The following is a 26,266-nucleotide window of genomic DNA, read 5'->3' on the forward strand; positions in this document are numbered from 1 at the left end:
CATAACATTTCCCACCCACCATGGGTGTACAAAGAATAGCGGCATGGTTTATTCTTACTTGGTCCAAAAGAAAACTGAAGCCTAATAACAAGTATTCTTAAGAGTGCACTTTGAGACATGGGGACAATTCCCTGAAGATTAATAACACACTTGTCTACTAGAGGACTCCAAATCACTAAAGAATCTCTTGGAAAATTGGTTCCTCCCCACATACACGCAGTGCTTTCTGGGTTTTGTTTGTTTCTTCCCTACTCCTAATTAAAACTGAGTGAGGCCCTCAGTTCTTCAGGTTAACAATTCCATTCCCCTAAATTCGGCTCCACCTGCAGCCTTCCCCGTCTCACCTGATGGCAACCCCATCCTTTTAGATCTTCACTTCAAAACTAGAGGAGTGAGCTCTGCCTCCCACACATTCCATGTCAACTCTACAGAGAAATCCTGACTCTACCTTCAGAATCTGAGGGTTCTCACATCTTCTCTGGGACCCTTCACCATCTCTTGCCCGGGGACTTCAGTGACCTTCCCCGCATCTACTCCTGATCCCTGTGATCCACTCACAAAATGACAGCCAAAACTGCAAGTATAAAGTATGTCAGATCTCTCACTGCTCTGCTCAAAATCCCACCATGGTACTCATTTATTCAGCACAAAGCAAAGGGTCTCATGGGATAGAATGTGATGAGGCGCCCTTTCATATCTCTGCCCTCACTCCTCTAGTTCTTTTTCCTCACTTCTCTACCTCTGCTGGCCTCCTTACTGGCTCTTAAACACACCAGGCATCTTGCCTGGGGGCCTTTGCACTGGCCTTTCCATCTCTCAGAAACTCCTCCTCCAGACAGGATTCTACATAAACATTTGCTGAACATTTGCCAAATGAATTCGTGGCTTGATTTCACTTTCCCCTTCTCATTGGCTCTCCTGTAATAAAAATCAAAGTCTTCAAGTCCCTTTGCTGGATATTTGCTGCTTGTCCCTCCGGATACAGTCTCCAACCCCAGCCTGCTCTATGCCTGGGCTGGCTGACATGTACAGACTGAATTATGAGGCCCCCCTGCCCTCTGGCTTCTGACTGGGTCCACCCACTTCTGTGGGGTTCAGCCAGTAGGAGGCATCACCAAGATGAGGGGCGGGTGATGGGAGAATGATGTCATGACTTACACTCCCCTGGCTCTCTCCCTGGTAAGCCCAGGCACACTGGATAGCCTTCTCCTTAAGGCTTCCTTCCAGGTCCTAGTGGCTCCCTCCCCTCATCTCATCAGGCCCAGGGTTGGTAGTAACAGCTCTCCTCTGTTCCTAACTCCAGAGTTCATCAGTACCCATGTCGCCTTCCCTCAGCCCTGACCATTCCTTTAAAAAAAAGTCTCTTTGGTAAACTCTCTCAATTATCCAATACAAGAGTACCATTGATATCCTCTGGAACCCTGTCTAAAGTTATGACAATGAAATAATCCACAAAGGTCGATATAGTCCATTTCCTTTCTGCAGTTTTAAATATCTGAAACTCCCTCCAAGTACAGAGGTCCATACCAAAACCAGAATACACTTGGTCATTCATTGACTTGGGAGTTTTTCTAGCCACATTTTCATGGATCTCTGCTTGGCTTTTCAACCCATTACACATTTGAACTTGGCTCTGTTTGGAGATGACCTTTCCGTATTTGTTGATCTTGGCTCTGGAAAGCATGTATATTTTGGCCTTTGCTTTATTTCTGGACTAGCAACTTGGCAAGGCAACCAAGCAATGTTTAAGATGCTCAGCCCAGGTCACCACCTGACCATGTAACAAAGTAACTTTATCCCTCAAAAAAATGCTATTAGATAGCTTATAATAAGAGTCTCTTTTTTGCCACCTACTTTCCAACTCACAAATTCAGCAAACACGTATCTCAGATCTACTGTGTATTAGACACTGACAGTACAAAAATGAAAAAGGCAGGGCCTTCACTCACAATATAAAGAGAGAAGAAAAACATACATGATCCTTTCAAATGAGGAACATACCATTTCTAATAGAGAAACATGTATATTAAAGTACTTTGCATCTCTTTGATATTAAAGATAATTTGGTGGACTTTCAAAGAGATTATCTTGCTTGCTTTTAGTAGCCAACATTTTCCTTGCATAACTAGATTCGACCTTTTTCCTGCAGCACAAAAAGTTCAGGTTTCAAATATTTCAGTAGTGAAAAGATATCTAAATCCAAGAATTCGCTACAGTGATACTGTAATACAAAACAAAATGATATATCATGAAACTCATCAATATTCCACAACTATTTTTCATTTTCTCAATTTGAAACTTCATTTTCTGAAATCTCATTAACTGGCAGTTCTTGTCAAAACTAATGGAAATGAAGTTGCGACCATTTACCAAACTGTATTTTTCTTGTTTACTCTCATTTTAAACATACTTAAATCTCAATTACACATGTTATACTTACTCTGTAATAATACTGAGGATCAAAAGAAAAGACAGTGCATTACAGATGGTCCCTGACTTAAGATGGCTTGACTTTTAACAACTTTAGGCTTTATAGTGGTGTGAAAGTGACAGGCATTCAGTAAAAACCATACTTCCAGGTTTGAATTTTGGTCTTTTCCTGGGCCAGCGACGTGCAGTACAATACTCTCTCCTGACGCTGGGCGGTGGCAGCCGCAGCTCCCAGTCGGCCACGTGATCACCCGGGTAAACAACTGATACCCACCCAACCATTCTGTTTTTCACTTTCAGTACAGTATTCAATACATGACATGAGATATTCAACACCTTATTAGAAAACAGGCTTTGTAGTAGATGATTTTGCCCAACTATAGGCCAATGTAAATGATCTGAGCATGTTTAAGGCAAGCTAGGCTAAGCTATGATGTTCAGTAGGTGAAGTATATTCAGTGCATTTATGACTTAGGATATTTTCAACTTACCATGGGGTTATGGGGACGTAACCCCATTATAAGTGGAGGAAGATCTGTACTTAGTATAAGGTTAATTTATGACACAGGAGGTTAGTAAGAATTTATGGCAATAGGAGACAAGTGAAATCTTCCACAAGCTGAGCAGGAAATCCAAGTGCCCATCCCAGGAAGTGGGTAGCCCTTCCCAGCACAAATAACCAGATCCTGGAGGATGCTAATGATCAGCCACAGCGACCTAGACCTCCCCACTGAGCCCTGCAGAGCTCTCAGAGCTGCAGCTGTCTCTACAAGTAAGGAAGAAGGCACCACAGAGGGGCCATCTGCCCTTGTCTCCTGGTTCAACATCACTGGTGCAGAACCAGAAATTTTATTTAGGGTGAGAAACTGCTGACTGGGCCCTCACAGAAGTCCTGTCCCTGACTTGTAAGGTACTACAGGCATACCTCAGGGATGTCTAGACAACTGCAAAAAAACAAATATCACAATAAAGCAAATCCTGAAAATTTTCTGGTTTTTCAGTGTATATAAGAGTTATGTTTATACTACACTGTAGTCTGTTAAGTGTGCAATAGTATGATGCTAAAAAACAATGCACATACCTTAATTAAAAAATAATTCATTGCTTAAAAAATGCTAACCATCATCTGAACCTTCAGTGAGTCATAATCTTTTTGCAGTAGTAACATCAACATCAAAGACCACTGACCACAGATCAACGTACCAAATGTAAAAATAATAAAAGTTTGAAATATTATGAAAATTAATGAAACGTCACAAAGAGACATGAAGTGAGCAAATGCTGTTGGGAAAATGGCACCAATAGATGTGGTTCAATGCCAGGCAACGCTTCAATTTGTAAAAAATGCAGTATCTGTGAAGTACAGTAAAGCAAACTGCAATAAACAAAGTACACCTGTAGATACAGGTAACAGATTGTACTCACAAGCACATGTACATACAGTAGTCCCCCCATATCCTCAGATACATTCCAAGACCCCCAGAGGATGCTTGAAACTGCAGATAGTACCAAATCCTATACCTGCTACCTTTTTTTCCTATACATATACATCTATGATAAAGGTTAATTTATAAATTAGGCACAGTAAGATATTAACAATAATAACTAAATATAAAATAGAACAATTACAAAACATACTGTAATAAAAGTTATGTGAATGTGGTCTGTCTCTCAAAATATGTTATCGTACAAATTTAATGGCTTTTCCAGCTTAACTAGGCACTTACCACACACCTGTGGCCCTAACTTTTGCAGTCTGAGGTGCAACAGGAAAACTGGCACAAATTTCTTTCTCCTTCACAATTTCACAGATAGATGTTTCATTCTCACCATAGATCTTGGCAACCTCAGTGTACAGTTTTTTTCCTTTCCTTATTAAGTCGAGAGCACTTTACAGCTTCTCTTTGGCATATCCAAATTGCCAGCATCACTACTCCTGCACTCTGGGGCCATTATTAAGTAGAATAAGGGCTCCTTGAACACAAGGACTATGATTCAGCAGTCGATATGGTAACCGATGTGGCTGTCAAGTGACTAACAGGCAAGATACACTGGACAAAGGGATGATTCCTGTCCAGGGCAGGACAGAGAAGGAGAGTGTGAGATGTCATCACGCTACTCAGAATAGCCTGTAATTTAAAACTTACGAACTATTTCAGGAATTTTCCATGTAGTATTTTCAGACTGAGGTTGACCATGGCGAGAGCAAAACCATGGACGAGGGGGGAATGCCGTACATATTATCAGACAGCATCTATTAGTCTTCACATAGAAGTGGGGCTGCCCTTGGAGCTGGTTAAATCCCCACCTGCGAGAACTGTAATCTAAAACAATCTTGTCAAGAGGAAATGAAAATGACCAATATAGCACACCTATTCTTCCCCTGAGTCTGTCATTTAATTGGTTGATTTATAGTTTATTGTGAAACTTGGTTCATTCAAGCTTCTAATTCATATGTTAAAGTCTTTCAAAAGTCAAAGGAACAGTCGAAATTCTCCTACCTTCCTAATCAATTTATATCAAAGTATTGACTCATCTGAGTGATTTAAGGGAGGGTTCAAGACCAGAGGCAAGAGGGCAGGGTATGTTATAAGAACGACACAGTTGGTCAGAAAACAGTATACAACAAAAACTGGTTAGAACTAGGCTCAAGATGGTGCAAGATTCGACTTCCAGTAGACCTTGAGCCTCATTATTCGATCATTGCAAATATTAGCATGTAAATGGCACACCCACAGGTGCCATGGTAGTTCCCTGGCTGACCATAAAAGGCCAAAAAGTGGGCGGTGGCCCAATTCCTGGAAATCCCCAACCCTTCCCCAAAATATTTGGAATAATCCTCCTTCTTGCTAGCCTATGAAATTATCCAGCCCATAAAAACTAACAGCCCAACATCCCAGGGCCCTCTCCCCTTCTAAGAAGGCCCACATTCCATCTGTGGAATGTGTATCTCATTAAATAAACTTGTTTTCACTTTACTATGGCCTACTCTTGAATTCTTTCCTGTGAGAAGCCAAGGACTAACCCAGGAACTTAGCCAAAGACCTGGGATGTGACCACTCTCTCGCTCCCCGGATTCTCCTGCAACAGGTTTATCTCATCAAGACTAACAGTTAATACTCCATAGTGAAGTTAAGTAGTACCTCAGGCCAACGGGTCTTACTGATCGTTAAAAATAAACAAACAAAAAAAAGCAGACAATCAGGAGTCCTGCGCTTTGGAAAGACTTCCAGTTCAGGCAGATTTTTATAAGAAAGTCTTTTTTCTAAACCAGAAAATAGCCATCACTTCCAATTCCATGTTCTCTCCACTTACCCAATTCAAACCATGTCACTGGTTCTCCAATGAAGCAATGCTAAGTTGTCCTCATTTATCTGATTCTTGTGGCCAAAACAAAGCCCTCATTCCTACAGACCCCTAGGATTTATACTCCTCTAATTAAGAGATCGACTGCCAGTGAGGGTGTGCAAAGTGCCTTCTTCATGTTCAATGAAGTAGGTTATCAGTACCCACTCTGTATCAAGAATTCGTATAGATCTACACCATTCTGAGCCGTCAGAAAAATCCAACCAAGTACTGATAATCAAAAGCATTTTTTAACAAATATAAAGTCAGCTCAGAGAGCACAGGATGTGTTTAAGAACTATCAAGTGACCATGAACAAGTTACTTCTCTATTCACAGATGAGTTTCCCCTGTTAAATGAGGGAACAGGAACAGGTGAGCTCTACAAACCCGTCCAGCAACAATACACAGTGACTCTGAGACAGTTAGCTGAGCACACAGTAGGGAACAGAAAACTACTCTAAGGTAACAGCGTCGTCTATAACATATATCGGAAAGAACAAATACAATTCCGTGCAGAAAGAAAGGCTAACTATCTCCAAGGAATTCAAAAAGGGGCAAGGTTGGTGAAGGCTAAAGCAGTTACATAACTGGGCAAGGCTTCTTCTGTAAGATGGGAAAGATGTGGATACTCAGAAAAAGCGGAGTGTTTCCAAGTGAAAATGAGGGCGTAAATAAACTCAACAAAGAAAAAAAAAATGAGCATAAATGTAGGATCAGTTTTGTTTCCTAAATAATCTGTGCTATTTATTCCAAATTCCATTTAGGATAACAGACTAAACTGCCAATTTAGTTCATTTCTTTAATTTTTTTAAGATCTTTTAAGTCTTTCATTGTTAAAAGAGAGCTGACGACTTGCCGTTTTATATAAATGGCTATTGTATAAAACCAGCTTCTTCCTTGATAACTAAATATACCTTAACATGCAGGCCATTCTTCATTAAAATGTCATGGCTCATTGTTGACCATTTTGATATGCGATTCTAGTGTCTTAAGTGCTGGCTGCTTACCCTTCTCCTCCTACGAAGACCAGCAACATTTTTAATGATTAATGGTATTCTTTATATATCACCTAGGGTCAGGGCATAACCAAAAGAAAAGACTTGAAGCAGATTTCAAATTAATGTCCACCTTCCCTTATAAATAATGATCTATAATAACATACAACATAAAGGAACATCTCTAAATTTTAAAATGCAGGACTCAATTGGAAAACACATATTTTAACTTTATGAAGTGTAGAAAAATAAAATCACATCAGATTGAGATATAAAATAATGCAAGTCTGCTTTGCTTATGATTATGAAACCAAAAATATTTGAAGAAATGTAACCTCCACTGCTTGTTAAACACTATCTTTCGATGCTCCAGCATATTGCTTATAAAAATAGTGAAATTTTTCCATCATTGATAGACTTCATTTAAATGTTATGAATAATTGCAATTTCTTTCAAACCAATCATTTTAAAAATGCACTTACCCTGCATTGTTGCTGACTGCAGTCAGTCCTTTCACTCCAGTCTTTAGCAAAGCTCCTATAAGATTCTCTGGAATTCCACATAACCCGAAACCTAAAATTAGCCAAAAAGATAAATAATTTTGAAGGGGATAACGTTCTTTCAAGGAAATGTGTGTGTTATTCTTTTTAATAAAAAAGAAAAAATACAAAACGCATTATTAGATGTACTAAGCAAAACGCAGATATATCTTAGCAATTCAGTAAACGGTCATACAGCTGTATTCAAAAGTTTGACATCATTTTATAGCACCAGACATCACTGCCACGTCCTTGAGTCCTAAGTGTAAAGCCAAGTGCAACGTGTTAATATGATTACATGTTGTTCTTGCACTTAACGACACAGTTATTACTGTGTCACTTTAAAATTCAACCTTTATATGTCACTTTTTCAAGCATGTTTGTTTTATATGCCTGAATAGATTTTGCAGAATTGGAAGTCTAGGCCAATGACTTTCATCTCTTCACATCTGCCACAATTCCTCAAATGGTATTGGGTTTAAAATGGGTGTTCAAAGACTGATCAGCTGAGTGAATGAATGAATGAAAAGCCACCCTAAAAATAAGCCTTGACTCTTGTGACCAAGGCCTAAAAATCCAAAGAAATGTGTAAGAATCAGGCAGCAAGTTTAATGAGTGTGAGACAGTGGTTCTAACAGACATTCTGAACAAAAAGAAGCAACAGAACTTGGGAGGCTCAGGAACAGACAGATGTACATGTGCTCTCTATCTCATCTAATCAGGAGGAATGAAAGGAGTGGCTAGTGTGTGCTGATGAGAGCAATGTAAACATTTTAAGCTAAACAGAATTTCCAGGGATTTTTCAAAGCTACTATTAAGACATCACCATTTTAAGCTTCCATTTTTCAAAATAATAGAAAAAGAAACACAAAAGAAAAGAAAAAGTAAAACACAGAGTGCTAACCTTGCAGAACTTTCAGGAAGGGGACACTACAATAAAATAATAGATGTCATATGCCATAAATTTTAAAATAATGAATAAAATAGTAACTGAGTAATAAAATAATTGGCATTTCTAATCTACATACGTCACCATTGTGATTTCTCTGCTTTGCTAAAAACATAAGGATGTCACCATAAAAAGGAAGACAATACTATTGCTCACCACCAACCAGTATCTTTGCACCATCAGGAATGTCTTTTACAGCTTCCACTGGATCCGTATAAAATTTAGTATGGCAACGTGTGCTGATTGAAAAGTAGGAAACACATCCCTAAAACATTAAAAAACATTTTTAAGTGAAAAATTATTTGGAGATATGTCTTTACATGTACAGCAATTTATTCAATACATATATACACACATATATATACATATAAGAATAATTTTGTTACCTCATCTTGAAAAAGTGGGGCTATGAACAGTTCATCTTAAGAGCAGGATGGACATACTCTATCACAGATTATCACCAGAATTCCCTTGTGATCAATATCTTCTATTATGTAAGAGAACCAACCAACTAATCCAACCAACTCTATGTCATCTGTGATCCCTGGAGAAAGAGTGAAAGCAAGCAGGTAGCCCACGGACTGAAAGCCACATGAGATCTGCAAAGATAGAGGTCGCTCAAATGACCTCTGTCCCAGGGAGTGGGGCCAGATGGCGGAGTAGAGAGACTCACAGCTCGCCCTCTCCCACAAATACACCAAGAAGGACATCTACAAACCCACTGACTCACACAGAACACCTACTGAACTCTGGCAAGATGTCTCTCGCTTTGAAATACAGGAGGATTCTCAAAAAATCTGATAGACAAGAAGTTCATACTGTATAGCACAGGGAACTATATTCAATATCTTGTAGTAACTTATGGTGAAAAAGAATATGAAAATGAACATATGTATGTTCATGTATGACTAAAGCTTTATGTTGTACACCAGAAATTGACACAACATTGTAAACTGACTATACTTCAATAAAAAAAAAAAACATATATAAAGACCCAAAAAATGACCTTTGTCCCTTTAAATTTCAACCTTGGTCAAGGTCAGCGGAGGAGGTCAGTATATCCTAGCAACACAGCCCAGGAAAATAAGCAGAGGCAGAGATAGAAAGGAAAGGGTTTGGGCCACAAACAGCTTTCTCCTCTTTCCTCTCAAGTAGCAAGGAGTTATTTGACTCTGCTTTAAGACACTCATATACACATAAATATATTTTTAATCTTAGAAATTAAAAGTTTGAGAGCCTGAAAAAATAGGCCAACACATAGAATCATAAAATAAAGTTGAGGATCATCTCCGAGAAAACAGAGAAGAGAAAAACACAGATATCTAATCCAACCAACTCAGTTTACAAGGTCAAGTTTCTGAAGCTTGGATCTTGCAACTTTCCCAACACTGTTAAAGCAAGACCAGATCCCAGGTTTGGCCTTCTATCACAATATACTCTCTGCATTTTTTAAAAGTCCTTGATCTTATACTACTTCTATTTCATCATTTATATACAACAAACCTGGATGAGGTCCTATTTTCTCATGAAGAACTCTGCTGTCATATCTCCAGTTAAGGGTGAAGAGTCAGAGCCTTAGCAGGAGGAGGAAGAAAATTAAAGAATCTGTCTGTGTGGTGAAGTCACCTGAAACTATTTATCCATGGACTGAGAAACATGAATCCTACAGAGAGGAAGTCAGAAGAAAGCTCATTTCCCCTACAGACCTAGAGAGTTTTTTCAGGTTCATGAGGAGAAACAAACCTACATAGCGCAGACTTGTCAGGAATTCTATTCCTTTCTTTCAGCTGATAATCGGTGTCATCATTATAAACAGTCAGAAATTACTGAGAAGTGGGGGGAGGGCATAGCTCAGTGGTAGAGCACATGCTTATCATGCACAAGGTCCTAGGTTCAATCCCCAGTACCTCCATTAAAAAATAAAAATAAATAAACCTAATTACCTACCCCCTCCCCCCAAAAAAAAATTAAAAAAAAAATTACTGAGAAGCTTGCCCCACATCCCCCAAAAAAGAACCTCAGAAGTATTTTAGAAAGGACCCAAGTGTTTCCCACTTACTCAGATAACCAAAAATTTAAAAGCAATAAAAGTAACTCATGTTTTCAGGGAATATGCAAAGGGCTCGAGATATTGAGGAATTTACAGCCACTCAACATTGGGTTTTTTCATTTTTCATACATTCAGTTAACAACATTTGTTGATGTTTGCCATCTATTTGCCATACTAACATTTGACATCTATTGACTGACAAACAAATGATGTGGTATAATGTGCCACATTCCAGTAACCTTGGGGTCACAAATACCCTTGTTTCTAATGCCAGTAAAAAGTATGAACTTGAGAAAATTACTTAAGCTTGGAGTCTCTTGTTTTGGGGGGAGTGGGGTTGATTTAAAATTTACAAAAGGATGATAACTGTTTCTTAGTGATGTAGTAAAGATTAAGCAATAGTGTCTTATTATTTATAAGACTAAGAAGCACTTAGACCTGAGCCTGGATTACAGAAGATACCCAGGGGATATGAGCTTCCTTTGGGAAACGTGAACTTTTCTCCATTCCCTCCAGGGCAGTAAGATTAACTTGTCAATGGCTGGAGTTTAGTTTCCATTTTTAACCTCCCTGCTCTACCCTATATACACACACACTCGCATATACTACTGATTCTACAAAGAACTTTTTTAACACGATCCATACTATAGCCAGTTAATCCATGTGATCTTTGTTGAGGGCTTTGAAAAAAATAAGCCCTAGCTTTGTAATTACTTTAACATGTTTATTTTATTTGCAGTCAAGTGTGCCAGTCTAAGTAGTTGAAGATTATTGGGCAACTCAACAATACGAATGCAGGCAGTGAGGCAAAGAGGAAGCAAGAGGCCTGAAGCCAGTTGTACCAGAAAGTTTACAGCAGAATCTTCAAGCCCTGAAACCCAGGGAGCTGCTTAGAGCCCAGGGGGCAGCATCCCAGAGAAAGCCTTTGAGTTTGTTCTCTGATGTGGCTTCCTCCCTGCCCACTTTCTCTTCCTTCTCCCCCAACACCTCCTAAGATTAGGTGGGGAAGTGGGGAAAAGTATGTCTCTAATAACAGCTACCTTTTTTCCTTAGAAAACTGAATTCAAAGCAGAGCTCTAAACTGCTCACAAAGTGATCCTGGCTTCTGGTATATTTTAAATACTAAAACAATGATGTGAAAAGACTCAAGCACCATCTGCTACAAAAATAAATAAGTAAATAACCTTCAAGTTTGCAGAGATTACCTAAAAGAATGAAGAGTAATGAATTGTACAGCTTTGACATCTATTTATACTGGGGATGACTTTTTTCACCGAGGTCTTCCGTTACATTAACGTTAACATATTTTGTTTTGTTTTTCCACTCTTCTACCTTCTGCAACATGCCATCTTATTGATGACAATAGTTTCTGCTATTACTACTAGGGGAAAGAAATAATGATTCGGCACATATTGACGTGTAAGAAGTAAAACTCTTACACTGCAAAGATTTTTTTTCTATTTAATCTAGTTCTCTTTTTAAAATCCTTTCCATCTTTCCACCATGGAGCCTAAGTTTTATCTCATGACTTCCCAATCCAGAATCTCCTTCCTTTCTGACCACTTCAACCACTAATTTTTTCACCTAAATTTCTCTTTTTCCATTCAACACTCCAGAACTTAATGAAAGGAAAATGCACTTCACTTTGAAACTTTTTCAGGAAAAATCCACAAAGCATGCTGCTTTTTTATTTTTAAATAAATAAAAATATCTCAATGATATGAAACCATACACCCATGTGCTATCTACCTGGTCACCTTGTAGTTATATAAATCAGGACACAGACTGACATTGCCCACTTCAGTCTCAAAGCTGGATAAATAGAAACGGGGAGGAAAGGCCATATGGAAAGAGGTAAAGAGAACCCCATTAAAAGGAAACGGCAGTTAATATGCAGGTACATACATACATTTACAGACTTGAATCACTGCCACAAGAAGGTAGTGACCTGTATTAGCTGACATAGGTAGTTGTCCAGCATTGGACGAGTGTCTCCCAAAGTGGACACTGCCATTAATCCTGCCAATTTTGCACTTATGAATGAATCGTGAGGAGCTCAGAGGAGTTGCTGACACTGGGCAGTTCTCTACAGCAGCGGCATATACTCTGTTTTCAAGGGAACATACTTTGGAGGGATACCAAGCACTCTGAAGGATCACAGATGAAGGAACAATGCATTCTGCCCAGAGGATCAGGAAGCTTGAAAAGTGTTCCAAGAGTTCCTAGGGTGGGGAATCCAGAAAGGGGAGCTGCCTGAGTAAAGGTACCGAGATGTAAAAAGCCTGTGTGTTCAGGGAAGTGTGGGATCAGGCCCCCTGGAGGGAAGCTCATGAAGATCAGGCTCGAAAGGGAGACTGGGGCAGATTGCAAAAGGTCTTAAAGACCACACTGAGGAGTTTCAACTTCATTCTTCAATGAAGAAAGGACAGCAAAGCTTTTGAAACAGATGTCACAACTCTCATCCGACATTATTCTTTCATTCATTCATCTATTTGTTCAAAAATATCCATTTTGTATCAAATATACTAAATACTGGGGAAAGTGAGTTAAAACAAACAAAAAACCACACAGCCATAGTCTGATCTGATGAAACTTACACATTTGAAAGAGTAATAGCTGCTAATTACAAAATTATTACACATGACACTGGTGATCAACTGGAGGTTGGAGAAAGGAGTAGAGGAGAGAATGGTTCTAAGACTTCCAGCTTACACTGTGGTTGGATACCGGTGCTGTTAAGCATAATCGAAACAAAACGGAGGAGGAAAAAGCCACTTTATGGCTGGTTCATTTTTGGTCAGAAAGAGCTTGAAGTCCTGAAGGACACGGGCCAGTAAGCTGTACTAGGACTGCAGCTAAGGAGAGTCTGGGGTTGGAGATAGATCTGGAAAAAGATAGTTGCAAGGAAGAGAGGTAGGTAAAGAGTTAACGGTAGTTTTATGATTTTTTTCCAAATCTGTATTAACCAAACCTTAACAGAGAGATGAAATACAGAAAAACCCAAAGTTTATAGCTCGGCCATCTAAGAAGAGGTTTGCTGGGCTTCCGGAATATATTAATGACATACCTAAGGAAAGCAAATGAGTAACTTATACCTAGGCAAGTAAGTAACTGCCAAAAGAAGGAATGTGATTGACTTTGGCCCAAGGATATCGCTGTGTCCTGGTCTGCATTAGTTTCAGTACCCACAGCAAACTGACTGAAGGTCGAGTTCTCTTTTAACAAAGTTTTATATATCCAAAGCTATCTTCAACTACCAAAATGCTTCCTAAGAGGCATGTATGAGTAAAATGTTCTAGTTCTAAATCGTCCCCTAGCACTTATCTACGGGGCTTAAGGGCCCTTCAGCGTTCCCCGCTTTCAGAAAATGGATGCGGGAAAGATACAAAAGCAATGAGGCGGGGCGGTTCTCTGTGTGTACGCACGGTGAGCAAGGCAAGCTTTCAAGTTCAGAACTATTATTCAAAACGCTACTAGGTAAAAACATCACTTTTCGTTTTCCCTTCCAAGGAGGCTCCCGTGGTAGCGGAGGTAAGCTCCCTCCAGGACCCAGAACTCTGGTCCAGTTACCGCCTCCAAGGAATCGGGACAGAAAACACAAGTGGACGTGACGTGGGCTTACCGGCGGGGACAGAGCACGGGGCAAAACAAAACAAAACCAAACTCAACCAACAATTACGGTGCTAGTGTCCCGGGATACCACCCGTGGAGTTTGCAACGTAGCAGAACAAGGTTCTCAAACGGCTTTGAAAACGGAAATCCTCTAACCCAGATACACAGGAGCTCAGGAAGAGAGATGTCCGCGCTCCAGCCACCGGCTGACCTCTAGAGACTCCTCCGCGTGGCGGGGTAAACGCCCAGGCGAGCGCTCCAGTCCGGGTTCCCTTTCCCACCGCCGAGGTGCCGCGCAGCCTTACAGAGGAGAAGGCGGGCCGCGGAGTCCCACCCCTTGGAGGCGAACTCGACCCCCGGCTGACCCGGCTCAGGATTCTGGGCCTCTAGAGGCGCCCCTGCCCCGAGATCCCCAATTTGGAGCACACAACTCTCCCCGGCTGCGGTCACCCCTTCCCTCCTTAAACCTGCGAGCCCTCCTCTCCCCATTCTGGCCGCCAGAGCCCCTTCGCAAGAGGCTGCCGGCGAGGCGGGCATGCGGGCTCGGGAGGATGAGAGCGAGCCCCGAAGGGCGCTGTCAGGCGTCCTCCGGCCTCTCAGCCTCTAGGCGCGCTTTTCCTCTTCTCGTCCCATCGGGGAAGCTCGTGCAGAACGCTGCCACGCGGCCAGCGGGAGGAGCAGCGAGGCCAGGAAGGCGTCGGCGCGTCTCGGTGCCCCCAGTACTGCGCCCCGGATGCCGGATGCCAGGCTGGAGAGGGTGGGTGCGGGCAGAAGAGAAAATGCGGCACCCCTCGGAGTTTCCTCCGCGTTCTAACTGCACGGGGCCTTGCTCTTCACCTGCACTTTACCTTGGACCAGACGCCCTCGGAGCGGCGGGCGGAGGCGCAGAACCGCAGACTCGAGGAGAGGCGCGTGACAGCCGCCATGGCCGGGCTGTCGGGCTGCGGAGCAGGTCGGGGCCGGAGTGCGCGTGTGAGTGTGTCAGTGTTCGCCGCCCGGGCCGCCGCCGCCGCCGCCGCGTCACGGGCCTGGAGGAAGAGGAAGGCGCGCGCGGGGCGGGCTGGAGGCTCGACCGCGCTCTGGTGACGTCCTGGGGCCTCGGGCGCCGGGGCTCTAGCTGACGCACAAGCGAGGCTGGGAGGGGCCCCGGGACTGGGCGGGTCGCGGGATGGTCCCCAGTCCCGGGGCGGCCGTGTTCCAGGCAGCTGTGTTGCGCGCACTTGGCGCTGCAGCCCCTCGGCTGTGCGGGGGCGCGGGTGTCTGTCTTCTCCAAGGGCACGGAGAAGTCTCAGCCTAGCGTTACGGCGGCGCAGGGGGCTCTCGCGGAGCATGTTGCTTTTTCAAGTCCGTGTCTGGCACTTGGGTAGGTTGCAAAGCAGTAGCCGGTTGAAGCCCACTATCTCTCTTCCCCACAATCTGGACAGTGCTCCCATGTCTTCTACTTCCCAGTCCCCTCTCCCTACACCTTTCCCTGATTTGTGTAGAGTAAGTTTGCTCTGCGAAGCCGCCAGAAACCACCTGCCATGAGGTGTACACAGACAGACCTGGTCAAGATTGTCCCTAGACAAAAAGGAAAGATTAGGACTGGGGCCTCTGAGGCCTGGTCTTGGCACACCTCGTCGTCGTCTCCATCCCCGTCAGCCAAGTTTGCATTCTTAAGTACCTTTCTGACACCGGAGTCCCAGAAACCCCAGAGAGTATTCAGCAGGGGTGTATCCCTTTGACTGACCTTAGGGAAGTTTCGTAACTTTCTTAAGCCTAAGTGTCCTTATCTGTAAATTAAAATTGCTTATAGTACTCAGAACTGTCGTAAAGATTACGTGAGGTAATTCATGCAAAGCTTCTGGCCCCATTATAAACAATCGATCACGGGCATTATCCTAAGTTTATTCAAGCTGCAGTGGTGCATTGGTATGGTACATACATTCTCTCGAAGCCTTATCTTTTAACCAGCTCCTTGAGGACATGAGCCAAGTCTGATTTCTTCAGAACCATCTGTGCACTTAGCAGCTGAATAGAAGGACCAAGTGAAAAGTCAATAAATGTTTTATTTGATTAAGGGCTGAGCATATCCTGGAAATGTGACTTGTTGGTTTTGAACCAAAACAAAGAAAACACAAAAATTAAATGAGCCCTCAGCTTCCTTGGCAAGTACACTGAGACACTGAACAGTCGCAGTCCAATTTAAAGTGGGTCCATAAAAGCACTTGCCCTTCATGGTATTCTTTTACCTCCAAGCTCTTTATTTTTTCCTATATTATAATTTTAATTAAAATCAGTGAGAGAACCAAATGCCAAGTTAAGACTGTCCAATTACATAAAGAGAAATTAACTTCACAATATTCTCTATTTTTAAAACATTTTAAAAATTTGGATAGAGGGGGAAATTCAGAACTAAAGTCTCATTAGATAGAGCGTATATTCGCTGTTGTACTGTAGCTGACAGAATGGTGAAAAGCTAACCATCACAATTGGGTATGCTTTTCCACTTTTGCCCTTCCAGAGGGCACGTGAAATGGAAAATAGCATGGGCAACTTTGTCACACCTTGGTCATGGGACTCACTCTTCTTGGCTGGTCTCATTCTGTTGCTCCTGGCTGAGGTAAAGACACATTTTAAGTTTTGTACTCTAAATCTGTGTGACTGATTTGTGTGACTGTGTGACTCTAATCTCATGAAAAAAAAAATCAACCTCATTACTCTATGGTCAAAACACACTGCACTGTTATTTGGTGACTATGACTTTGGTACTTTTAAAAATAAACTGAGTATCTCCAACTTGAAAAAATTACAGAAAAGTTTTTCTGTACAGAGTTTCCTTCTGGTTACACAAAGCCATTTCAGTCTTAATCTGTGTAAAATCTCCTTTTGAAAAATATCTGAATTTTTCTGAACTAGTTAGAACAATTCCCCTTTGCTTTGAAGGGACAGTCTATGACGAATGTACACTGGAAGCTTTTCTTTGTGTAATCTTGTAGAGCTTAACTTCCACAGTCTTAAAACTTGGGAGAATTGAATTGAATTCAAAGCTTTTAAATGAAAGGTCTGATTCTAGACAGGCAATAAGGAAAGTTTATTTTGTATTGTCTTATTTTGTTAGTATATATATATGATGTATTATGTTGTCATATATGTATGAATATATACACATATATTCCCTTTCTATGAATGCAGACAACGTGTCACAATTAGACTGTAAGTTGTCATTCTCTGATTAAGGGATTTTTATTTAAATCTCCTGAAGTATGGTGCATTAGCATTGGCGCTCATTATTGAAAGATAGGGCAGTCCTGCCATCACATTTGGAATATTTCTCCAGGTTGATAATCAGGGGCATTTGCAGACTTGTTTTTCAAATGCCATTTGACTGGTTTAACTACTAATAGGAGTTTTTAACTAGGTCATTTGCGTCTAAAATAAAAAGTATCGATGCTTCATTTTACACAATGATCCTTTAATATATAGAAAACAAATTCCTCCAAACAAACAATTTTCCTCTAGTAGATTTGAAATTTTACATAAATTTGTAAATTTAAGTGTTGTCTTATAATGCAAATCATCAGTCCCGAATTTTCTTATTTTCTAAGCTTGTTATTTTCATAGATTCTTTGAAATAGTGCTTTCTATTAACTAATGTGTACTAATATTTGTTCAATGGATAAAAATGAATTGAGTTTTACTTACGTGTAGTTTTCCTCAGGGGGAAAAAAAGGGTTAAATAAATGCATGCAATGGTTGGAGAAGGCTCAACTCCTGGAATAAAAATGAAAATTATGTTAAAATGTTAAGGAGGCTTAAAGGAACACAACACACCAGAGTTATTTTGTATGCATTCAAGTCTGATCGTATTACTTCTGCTAAAAACCTCTCAGTGGCTTTCCCCACTGTCTTTAAGATCCAAAGTCTGCGCTTCTTTCTTAACGTGGCCTAGAAGGGAATCATCTCTTTTGGTTTTCCTCTCCCCTGCCCATCACTTTTATATTCCAAACTATATTTGCCCCTGGATTTTCAGAGAATGAATTCACACAACCTCAGAATCAGAATCAAAAGGACATGGACTCTGCAGCGAGGCTGCCAGGGTTCAGATCTCAGCTCTGCTGTTCCTTAGCTCTGTAGCCTCCTGTGGTGCAGTAGTTAGGAGAGCTGCAGGAAGGCTAGATGTAAGGCCATGTCTGGACCATTATTTGTACTATTCAGATGTTAAAAGATTATACCTTGTGAATGTATCTATTTCTCAGATGCTTTCTATATTTTTATAAACTAGAAAGCATTCAACTTTTTATAAACTAGAAAGATTCAAACCCTGGACTATATGGTATTAAAGACTGTTTTTAATCTCTTTATGCCTCCTTCTTTATGAGCTATCTTTAAATCTGACCCAACTCCCCAGTTTCACTCATTCTACCCTAGTTAGGGCAGGACTTCAATTTCCATTTCTTTCATCTAGATTATTACAGTTGCTACCTAAATGAAGTACTCCCCCCCCTCAAAGTTAGCCACTTTTTAAATTATCATTTCCAATACAGATCTGGTCTTCTCATATACTTTTCTAAAACTTTTCAAGAAATCCTCATAGGCTACAAGTCCAACATCCTTGTAGGCAAGATCTTTCTAAACTATCACATCTTGAGGGCTCTGCAGAAGTACTTCAAGAGTTCCACAAACACTGAAATTAAATTTTAAATTTTATTTTAACTTTTCTGTCAACTCTAACAAAGCAGTAACATGTTCACTCAATAGTGATATGACTTTGACTTTAACATATTAAAAATTATTAATTATGCAATTGGGAGACAGAACTCAGAATAATATATGACAGTGACAATCTTTTTTTTATTATTGAAGTATAGTCAGTTGCAGTGTGTCAGTTTCTGATGTACAGCATAATGTTTCAGTCATATATATATATATATTCAGTTTCATATTCTTTCTCATTATAGGCTACTACAAGATATTGAATATGATTCCCTGTGCTATATAGAAGAAATTTGTTTTTTTATCTATTTTATATAACTATATTGTAGTTAATATTTGCAAGTCGCAAACTCCCAATTTATCCCTTCCCACTCCTTTTCCCTACAGTGACCATAAGTTTGTTTACTATGTCTGTGAATCTGTTTCTGTTTTGTAGGTAAGTTCATTAGTGTCTTCTTTTTTTTTTTCCCTAAGATTCCACATTTGAGTGATATATGGTGTTTTTCTTTCTGTTTCTAGCTTACTTCACTTAGAATGACAATCTCCAGATCCATCCATGCTGTCGCTAAATGGCATTATTTTGTTCTTTTTTATAGCTGAGTAGTATTCCATTGTATAAATATACCACAGCTTCTTTATCCAGTCATCTGCTGATGGACATTTAGGTTCTTTCCATGTCTTGGCTATTGTACATAGTGCTGCTATGAACATTGAGGTGTATGTATCTTTTTGAATTAGAATTCCCTCCAGATACATGCCCAGGAGTGGGATTGCTGGATCATATGGTAAGTCTATTTTTAGTTTTTTGAGGAATCTCCAAACTGTTTTCCACAATGGCTACACCAAACTACTTTCCCACCAACAGTGTAGGAGGGTTCCCTTTTCTCCAGCAATTATTGTTTGTGGACTTTTGAATGATAGCCATTCTGACTTGTGTGAGGTGATACCTCGCTGTAGTTTTGATTTGCATTTCTCTGGTAATTAGTGATATTGAGCATTTTTTCATGTGCCTAATAGCCATTTGTATGTCTTCATTGGAGAATTGCTTGTTTAGTTCTTCTGCCCATTTTTGGATTGGGTTGCTTTTTTATTTCTTAAGTTGTATGAGATGTTTATATATTCTAGAAATTAAACCTTTGTCATTTGCATCATTTGCAAATATTTTCTCCCATTCCATATGGCTGGTCTTTTTAATTAGCAGGCAAATATGAACTAGTCCCTGAATTGAGGTTAGGACAGCTTGCTATAAATTTAGAAAAAATATAGAGTCCTATATCTCAGGATATATATAAAATACAACCCAAGTTGATTGAATTAGTAAATACGTTTAAAAGGCTATTACGCCACCACTGAAAAGTGAAAATTTTAACTATGTTTGAAATCTTTAAAATAATTGTAAAAGGCAGAATTCAAACTGTACAGAATTCAGACCTTAATGATCATAGCCACATGTTATATATCTTTGCATAAGGCCTCAAACTGAAAAGAACAACCCAAAAAATGAGAAAAGGAAAGATGATGAGGGCAGGACTTTGGGTGTTTTTCTCTCATTGTTTAAAATATTTTACAACTTTTAATTAACATTTAAAAGCAATATATATGTAGTTTTAGTGTGATAATTTAAAATAATACATTTCAAGATCTCAAAGAGATATTTGTACACCCACATTCATTGCAGCATTATTCACAATAGCCAAGATGTGGAAGCAACCTAAATGTCCATCCACACATGAATGAGTAAAGAGAAAGTGACATTAAAATGTCAGTAATTAGAAAAGCAAATAGCAAGCTAATGTGTAAATTTGGGGGGGAAAAAAAGAACATTTCTCATTACATGCAAAAAAATAGTAATCTATAATTTGATATATTTTGACATACTTTGTAGAAGATCCTGAAAACAAATTAAATTGACAGTATCATTTCAAAAACAATAAGCTTTATGCCAACTCACCTTCACAAAACATAGACGTGCTAAATAGAAAGAAAATATTATGTGATTCAAATCTAACTGTTCACTTGTGTCTGTAGGCTGATGGAATACACCAGCAAATTATTTCTTTTATGGTGATAACCAATAAGCATTAACTCAGAAATGTGTCAAGAATTATGTAAAATATAAAGCACATATCTATATATAGGCAATAAGAAGATACTATTTATTGTCCTAATTACTTTACAATATATAAAATACATAAGGAATTTATTAGTTACTTTTGCATAAATTGCCAATCAGTTTTTTAGAATGCATTTTGAATCCTTAAAAACTATAGGTTTTTAATTTTTGGCAATAGCCATGGTTATTTATATGTACAATATTTTTATTTAAAAGTCATCATGCTTAAATTGCACCATTTTTCTGACATGCCACATTCTTAAAATTCCACTTAGCTATAAGAAGAAAATACGGTAGTATTTTAAATATTAGAATGAGAAAGATCATTCTAAGTATATCACAAACCCCAAAGCAATAAAACAAAAAGTAATAAATCCAAATATATATTTTTTAAATTTAGACCTGTAAAAAAAAATCCATAAACAAGGTCATGAAACAAATGACATATAAAGAGCTTCTACAAAAATTAATACTGATCAGTAGAAAAGAAATATAACAGATTGAAAGTAAATGTACAAGGCTCTTGGCCTTACTGATAATTTAAAAATTGCAATTAAACCTATAATGGCATATTTTTCACCAAAATATTGGCAATGATTATCACATGCTGATTTGGTAAGGATGTGGTAAAGTCTCCCTAATGTATGTCACTAATGCATTCTTCCTCTGAAAGTAAATTTGGCAATATTTATGAAAATTTAAAATATACTGACATTTTGACTGATCATTTCTAGGAATTTATCCCATAGATAGGTTCACACATGAGAAATGATATATATAAGGATATTTATTGCGGTATTTTTCCTAATGGCAAAATAATTAGAATCAACTTAATACCAGTCTCCCAGTCTCAGTGGAAGGACAGAATTCTAATTTTTGTAATTGCCAGCTAGCAGACACAGCTGGCCTAATCATTTTTATACAACCCTGTGTAATTTTTCACTTCCCTGTCTCTATTTGAGCCCTGCTGACTCCTCCCTACTCCCTCATCTTCCTCATTAAAACACCGAGTCACCTCTGCACAAACTAGAATGGAGCTCAGCTCTTGCCCTTTCTGGCAGTACTTATGGAATAAAATGTCTTTTCAACACTTTAATGTCCAGCTTTGTTTGACACTGGTAATATAGGAACAGGATTTTCCATATAGTTCCAATGTTATTACATGCTTAGCAAACTAAATAGAATTTCTCTAAATATGCTTTAAAGGCAGATTGTGCATAGGAATGTAAAAAGAAATATAAGAATTAACACTTTCTAAATAAACAATATGGAATTAACATGGGATATATCTAGATTAATGGGTTAGAATAGAGAGTTTAGATTCAGCAATTTATATGCATATGAATTTAGCATATAAAAAGATAATCTTTTTAATTAGTAGAAAAAGGTGAACTAGTCCATAAATTGGCATTAGTTATGTATGAAATAAATGTAGTATTACTAAATGGTATGTGTAAAGTAAGTGAAGAATGTACAAATAAATTTAGAGGAATTATTTTATAATCTTGGGATGAGAAAGTCCTTTCCAAACAAGTCATAAAATCCAAAAGCTATAAAGTGAAAGGTTGATTCAACAAAGCATATAAACTTTAAAGTTGTGTAATCTCACATGTAAGCAAAATTAAAAGACAACAACAGACTGAAAGTATTCTTTAGACATAAATCTGACAGTTAATAGCCATAATTCTAATGCCTACAAAAAGATCTTTAAAAATCACCAAAAAAGAAAAATGAACAAATATAATGTAATTAGAAATGTAATCAATTTCTATATGAAAAGATGGTCTAACCAAGAAAATGCAATTTCAGATAAAGAGATGCCATTTTTTGTTTATTAGGCAAAAATTAGAAAGGTTAGCTATGCTCAGTGTTGTCAAGATGTAAAAGAAACAGATCCTCTCATATTTTGGAAAACACAGTAACAAATTTTAAATTTCCATCTCCTTCACCGTGTTACATCTTTACTATGGGATCCTACAGCAGTTAAAAAGAATGAGAAGGATCTACACATACTCACAGTAAAACTTCACCAGATATATTGTTAATTGAAGGAATCAAGTTGCAGAATAATACATATGATATGATTCCATTTATGTAAAAAAGAACAGATCAAAATTATACATTAGCAGTTGTTGTATAGAAATTCATAGAAGAATAAAGGGAATTTAAAATTTTCCATCTATACGCAGGCATTGTTTTAATTTTTATTGTATTTAATACATATTATTTGTGTAATTTTAAAAAGTTAAGAACCAAGAATGACTCAGTAATTTCTTAAACTCTTAATTTTGTAAAGTCAGCAATATTAAAAAGAATGACACATTTCAGTATCTTCAGGACATTGACATGTCAAAAAAATCAGGTTAAAACCCTATAATAGTTTGGTTCCATACTTTTATTTACGCACAGATGTCTGGAAGAATATAGATACTGTGATAGTATTCACTTCTCTTTCAGGTGACTTTGACTTTATTTCTTATGTTCTTATCATCAAGCCTTTTTAAAAATTTCATTGTGGATAAAAAGGCATACCACCTGAGAGGTGATAAACATAGTTATAAAATTTCAAGTCATCAGACATTTATTGTGGAGCAGACTCTTTTCTAAACAGCAGAAATATAGGAAGGAATGAGATGTATTCCCTTCTTTCAAGGAACTGGAAGTCTAGATTTTGTAAGATTTTTTTTGTTATGTTGCCTAAAAAAGAGCTAGAACCTAATGAATGATTTGGAAACAAGGCGGTTGCATTCTTGCTGTTTAAAATAATGGAATGGACAAGATAAAAATAATGTCCTTTGTGTTTTAGAATAAATAAACTGTGGTCCTCCTTTCTGACAAAAATTGAATAGCTGTGCCAATTATCTATTGAAAGGCAATCCTAGTAGTAAGAAAACTAGACTCTCTGCATATAGAAGAAGGCTTATTTTTACCTCCTTTTAATTGAGGGGGGCAAAGAGGGGAACAAGGGTTTTCCCCATAGCTAGGTCATTCATAAGTGTACCCATCAAATCATGATAAAAGTAAAATCCATCAAGAAGATATAACAATTACAAACATGTATGCACCCACTATGAGTGCACAAATTACATGGAGCAAAAACGGACAGGAATAAGGAAGAAATAAACAATTCAATAAGAACAAAGATTTCAATATTATACTTTCAGTAATGGATAGGCTAAGTAGGCAAAAAGATCAACAAACATATGAATTAATTTTCAACAAAGATGCCAAGAGTATTCAATGGGGAAAGAATGGTCTTTCCAACAAATAGTGCTTGAAACAACTGGGTATCCACATGCAAAAGAATAAAGTTGGATCTTTTCCTTACACCATGTGCAAAAATTAACTCAAAATGGATCAAAGACCTAAATATAAAAATATGCTAAACTATAAAACTCTTAAGAGAAGAAATGGAGATAAATTTCATGACCTCCTCAGACTTGGTGATGGATTCTTAGATACGACACCAAAAGCATGAGCAGTGAAAGAAAAAGCAGGACGCCATTAAGAAAGTGAAAAGTAACCCACAGAATAGGAGAAAATGTTTGCAAACTGTACATCTCATAAGGAATTTGTATGTAGAATATATAAAGAACTCTTACAACTCAATAATGAAAATATTAATTACCCAATTTTTAAAATGGCAAAAGATCTAAATAGACAATTCTCCAATGGAGATATACAAATGAACAGTAATCCCATGAAAAGATGCTCAACATCATTATTCATTAGGGAAATGCACACCAAAAATACAGTGAGATACCACTTTCCATCCACTAGGAGGGCCAGAATCAAGAAGTGGAATAGTAACAAGTTCCAATGAGAATGTGTAGAAATTGGAACCCTCATATACTGCTGTTAGAAAAGTGAAACAGCACAGCCACTTTGGGAAGCAGTCTGGCAGTTCCTCAATTAGACATAGAGTTGCCATGTGACACAGCATTACAACTCATACCCAGGAGAAATCAAAACATAGGGCCACACAAATATTTGTACAGAATGTTTATAGAAGTATTACTCATAATAACCAAAGATGAAGACAACCCAAATGCCCATCAGCTGATGAATAGGTAAACAAAATGCGGTATATCCAAACAGTGAAGTCTTATTTGGCCATAAGAAGGAATGAAGTACTGATATATGCCATAAAGATGGATGAACCCTGAAGACATTATGCTAAGTGAAAGAAGCCAATCACAAAAGACTGTACAGTATATGACTCCATTTATATGAAAAGCAACACAGATATAAACCATACCCACTATCACAGAAAGTTCTATTGGATATCTTGGTCTGTCCAATAGTAATGAAAAGGCTGTTTATCCTTTATGCATGAATATTTTCTAAGAAGTCTTACAAGAGGTGGAAGAACTGTTAGAAGTTAGGTTCTTAGGCAAGAATTTAGGATATAGAGATTTGACTTTAGAGAGGAGAAAATGATGTGATAAAAGCATAAAGTGATTTGAAGATGCTACACTTTTAGCTTTGAGGACAGAGGAAGGGTCCATCAGCCAACGAATGCAGGAAATGCAGCTCTAGAAGCTGGAAAAGACAGGAAATGGAGTCTTCCCTAGAGCTTCTGGAGAGAATGTGGGCCTGCTGACACTTGGATTTTAGTCCAGTGAAACTGATTTTGGAATTCTGACCTCCAGAGCCATAAAAGAATAAATGTCTGTTGTTTTAAGCCACTGAATTTGTGGCAATCTGTGACAGAAACTAGTAGAAAACTAAACATGGAGGTTGTAGGGGAGAATCAGTTTCTTGCTTCTAGACACTACCACATTCCTTGGCATATAGCCCCCTTTCTCCATCTTCTAAGTTAGCCATGGCAAGTCAAGTCCTTCTTATGAGGCATCACTCTGACCTCTTCTTCCTCCATCTTCCACTTCTAAGAACCCTTGTGATTACATTGAGCTCACCCAAATGATCCAGGATAATATCACTGTATTAAGGTCAGATGTTTAGCAACCTCAAATCCATCTGCAAACTTAATTGTCCTTTGCCAGGTAGGATAACATATTCACAGTTCCAGAAATTAAGAAATGGACATCTTTGTGAGGCCATTGCTCTGCTCGCAATGGGTTAATCACCCTCTTAATAAAATTGAAGATATTAATCACCTGGCTTGGATAGTTGTTCACCTCTACATAGAAACGGAAAGAAGGTACAATATTCAAGACTCTGGTTGGATTGAACTGGAGTGGGACTGAGTGAGTGATAGGATTCGAGGATGATTCTATGATAGGAACTGTGGATGGATAGGATTCAAGGATGATTCTATGATAGGAACTGTGGATGACTAGAAGGGCAGAGGGGTGGGGATGATGATTCTGGGTTTGGACATTTTAAATTTGAAATGCCTATGTCATTTGCAGCTGAAAATGCCCAGTAGACAGTTTTATATGAGTATATATATGAGTGTATAGAAGTGTGACACTCAGCTAAGAGGTGTGAGTTGGAAATAGATCTGGGTGTCATTAGTTTATGTGGCAGCTGAAGCCATAAAAGTGAGGTATATTAAGCAGGGCAGAAGGAG

The 26,266-nt window shown here is 38.6% G+C and overlaps 1 protein-coding gene across 2 annotated transcripts in view; it reads right to left on the bottom strand.

Annotated features, from left to right (window-relative positions):
- The window catches only part of OXCT1 (3-oxoacid CoA-transferase 1), a 121,051-nt gene extending 105,966 nt beyond the window's left edge, over positions 1-15,085 (bottom strand). The window contains exons 1-3 of one of the 2 annotated variants that reach the window (XM_032471534.1): positions 14,771-15,085; positions 8,417-8,525; positions 7,255-7,345 (exon numbers count right to left, since the gene is read on the bottom strand). In XM_032471534.1, the coding sequence (XP_032327425.1) occupies positions 7,255-7,345; positions 8,417-8,525; positions 14,771-14,848 (278 nt within the window). In that variant the 5' untranslated portion in view covers positions 14,849-15,085. The remainder of the gene's footprint in view (positions 1-7,254; positions 7,346-8,416; positions 8,526-14,770) is intronic. The other variant, XM_032471527.1, reaches the window with a different exon arrangement.
- Between the last annotated feature and the right edge of the window lie 11,181 nt (positions 15,086-26,266).

Source organism: Camelus ferus, chromosome 3, assembly GCF_009834535.1.
Source record: "Camelus ferus isolate YT-003-E chromosome 3, BCGSAC_Cfer_1.0, whole genome shotgun sequence".
Taxonomy (NCBI): Eukaryota; Metazoa; Chordata; class Mammalia; order Artiodactyla; family Camelidae; genus Camelus; species Camelus ferus.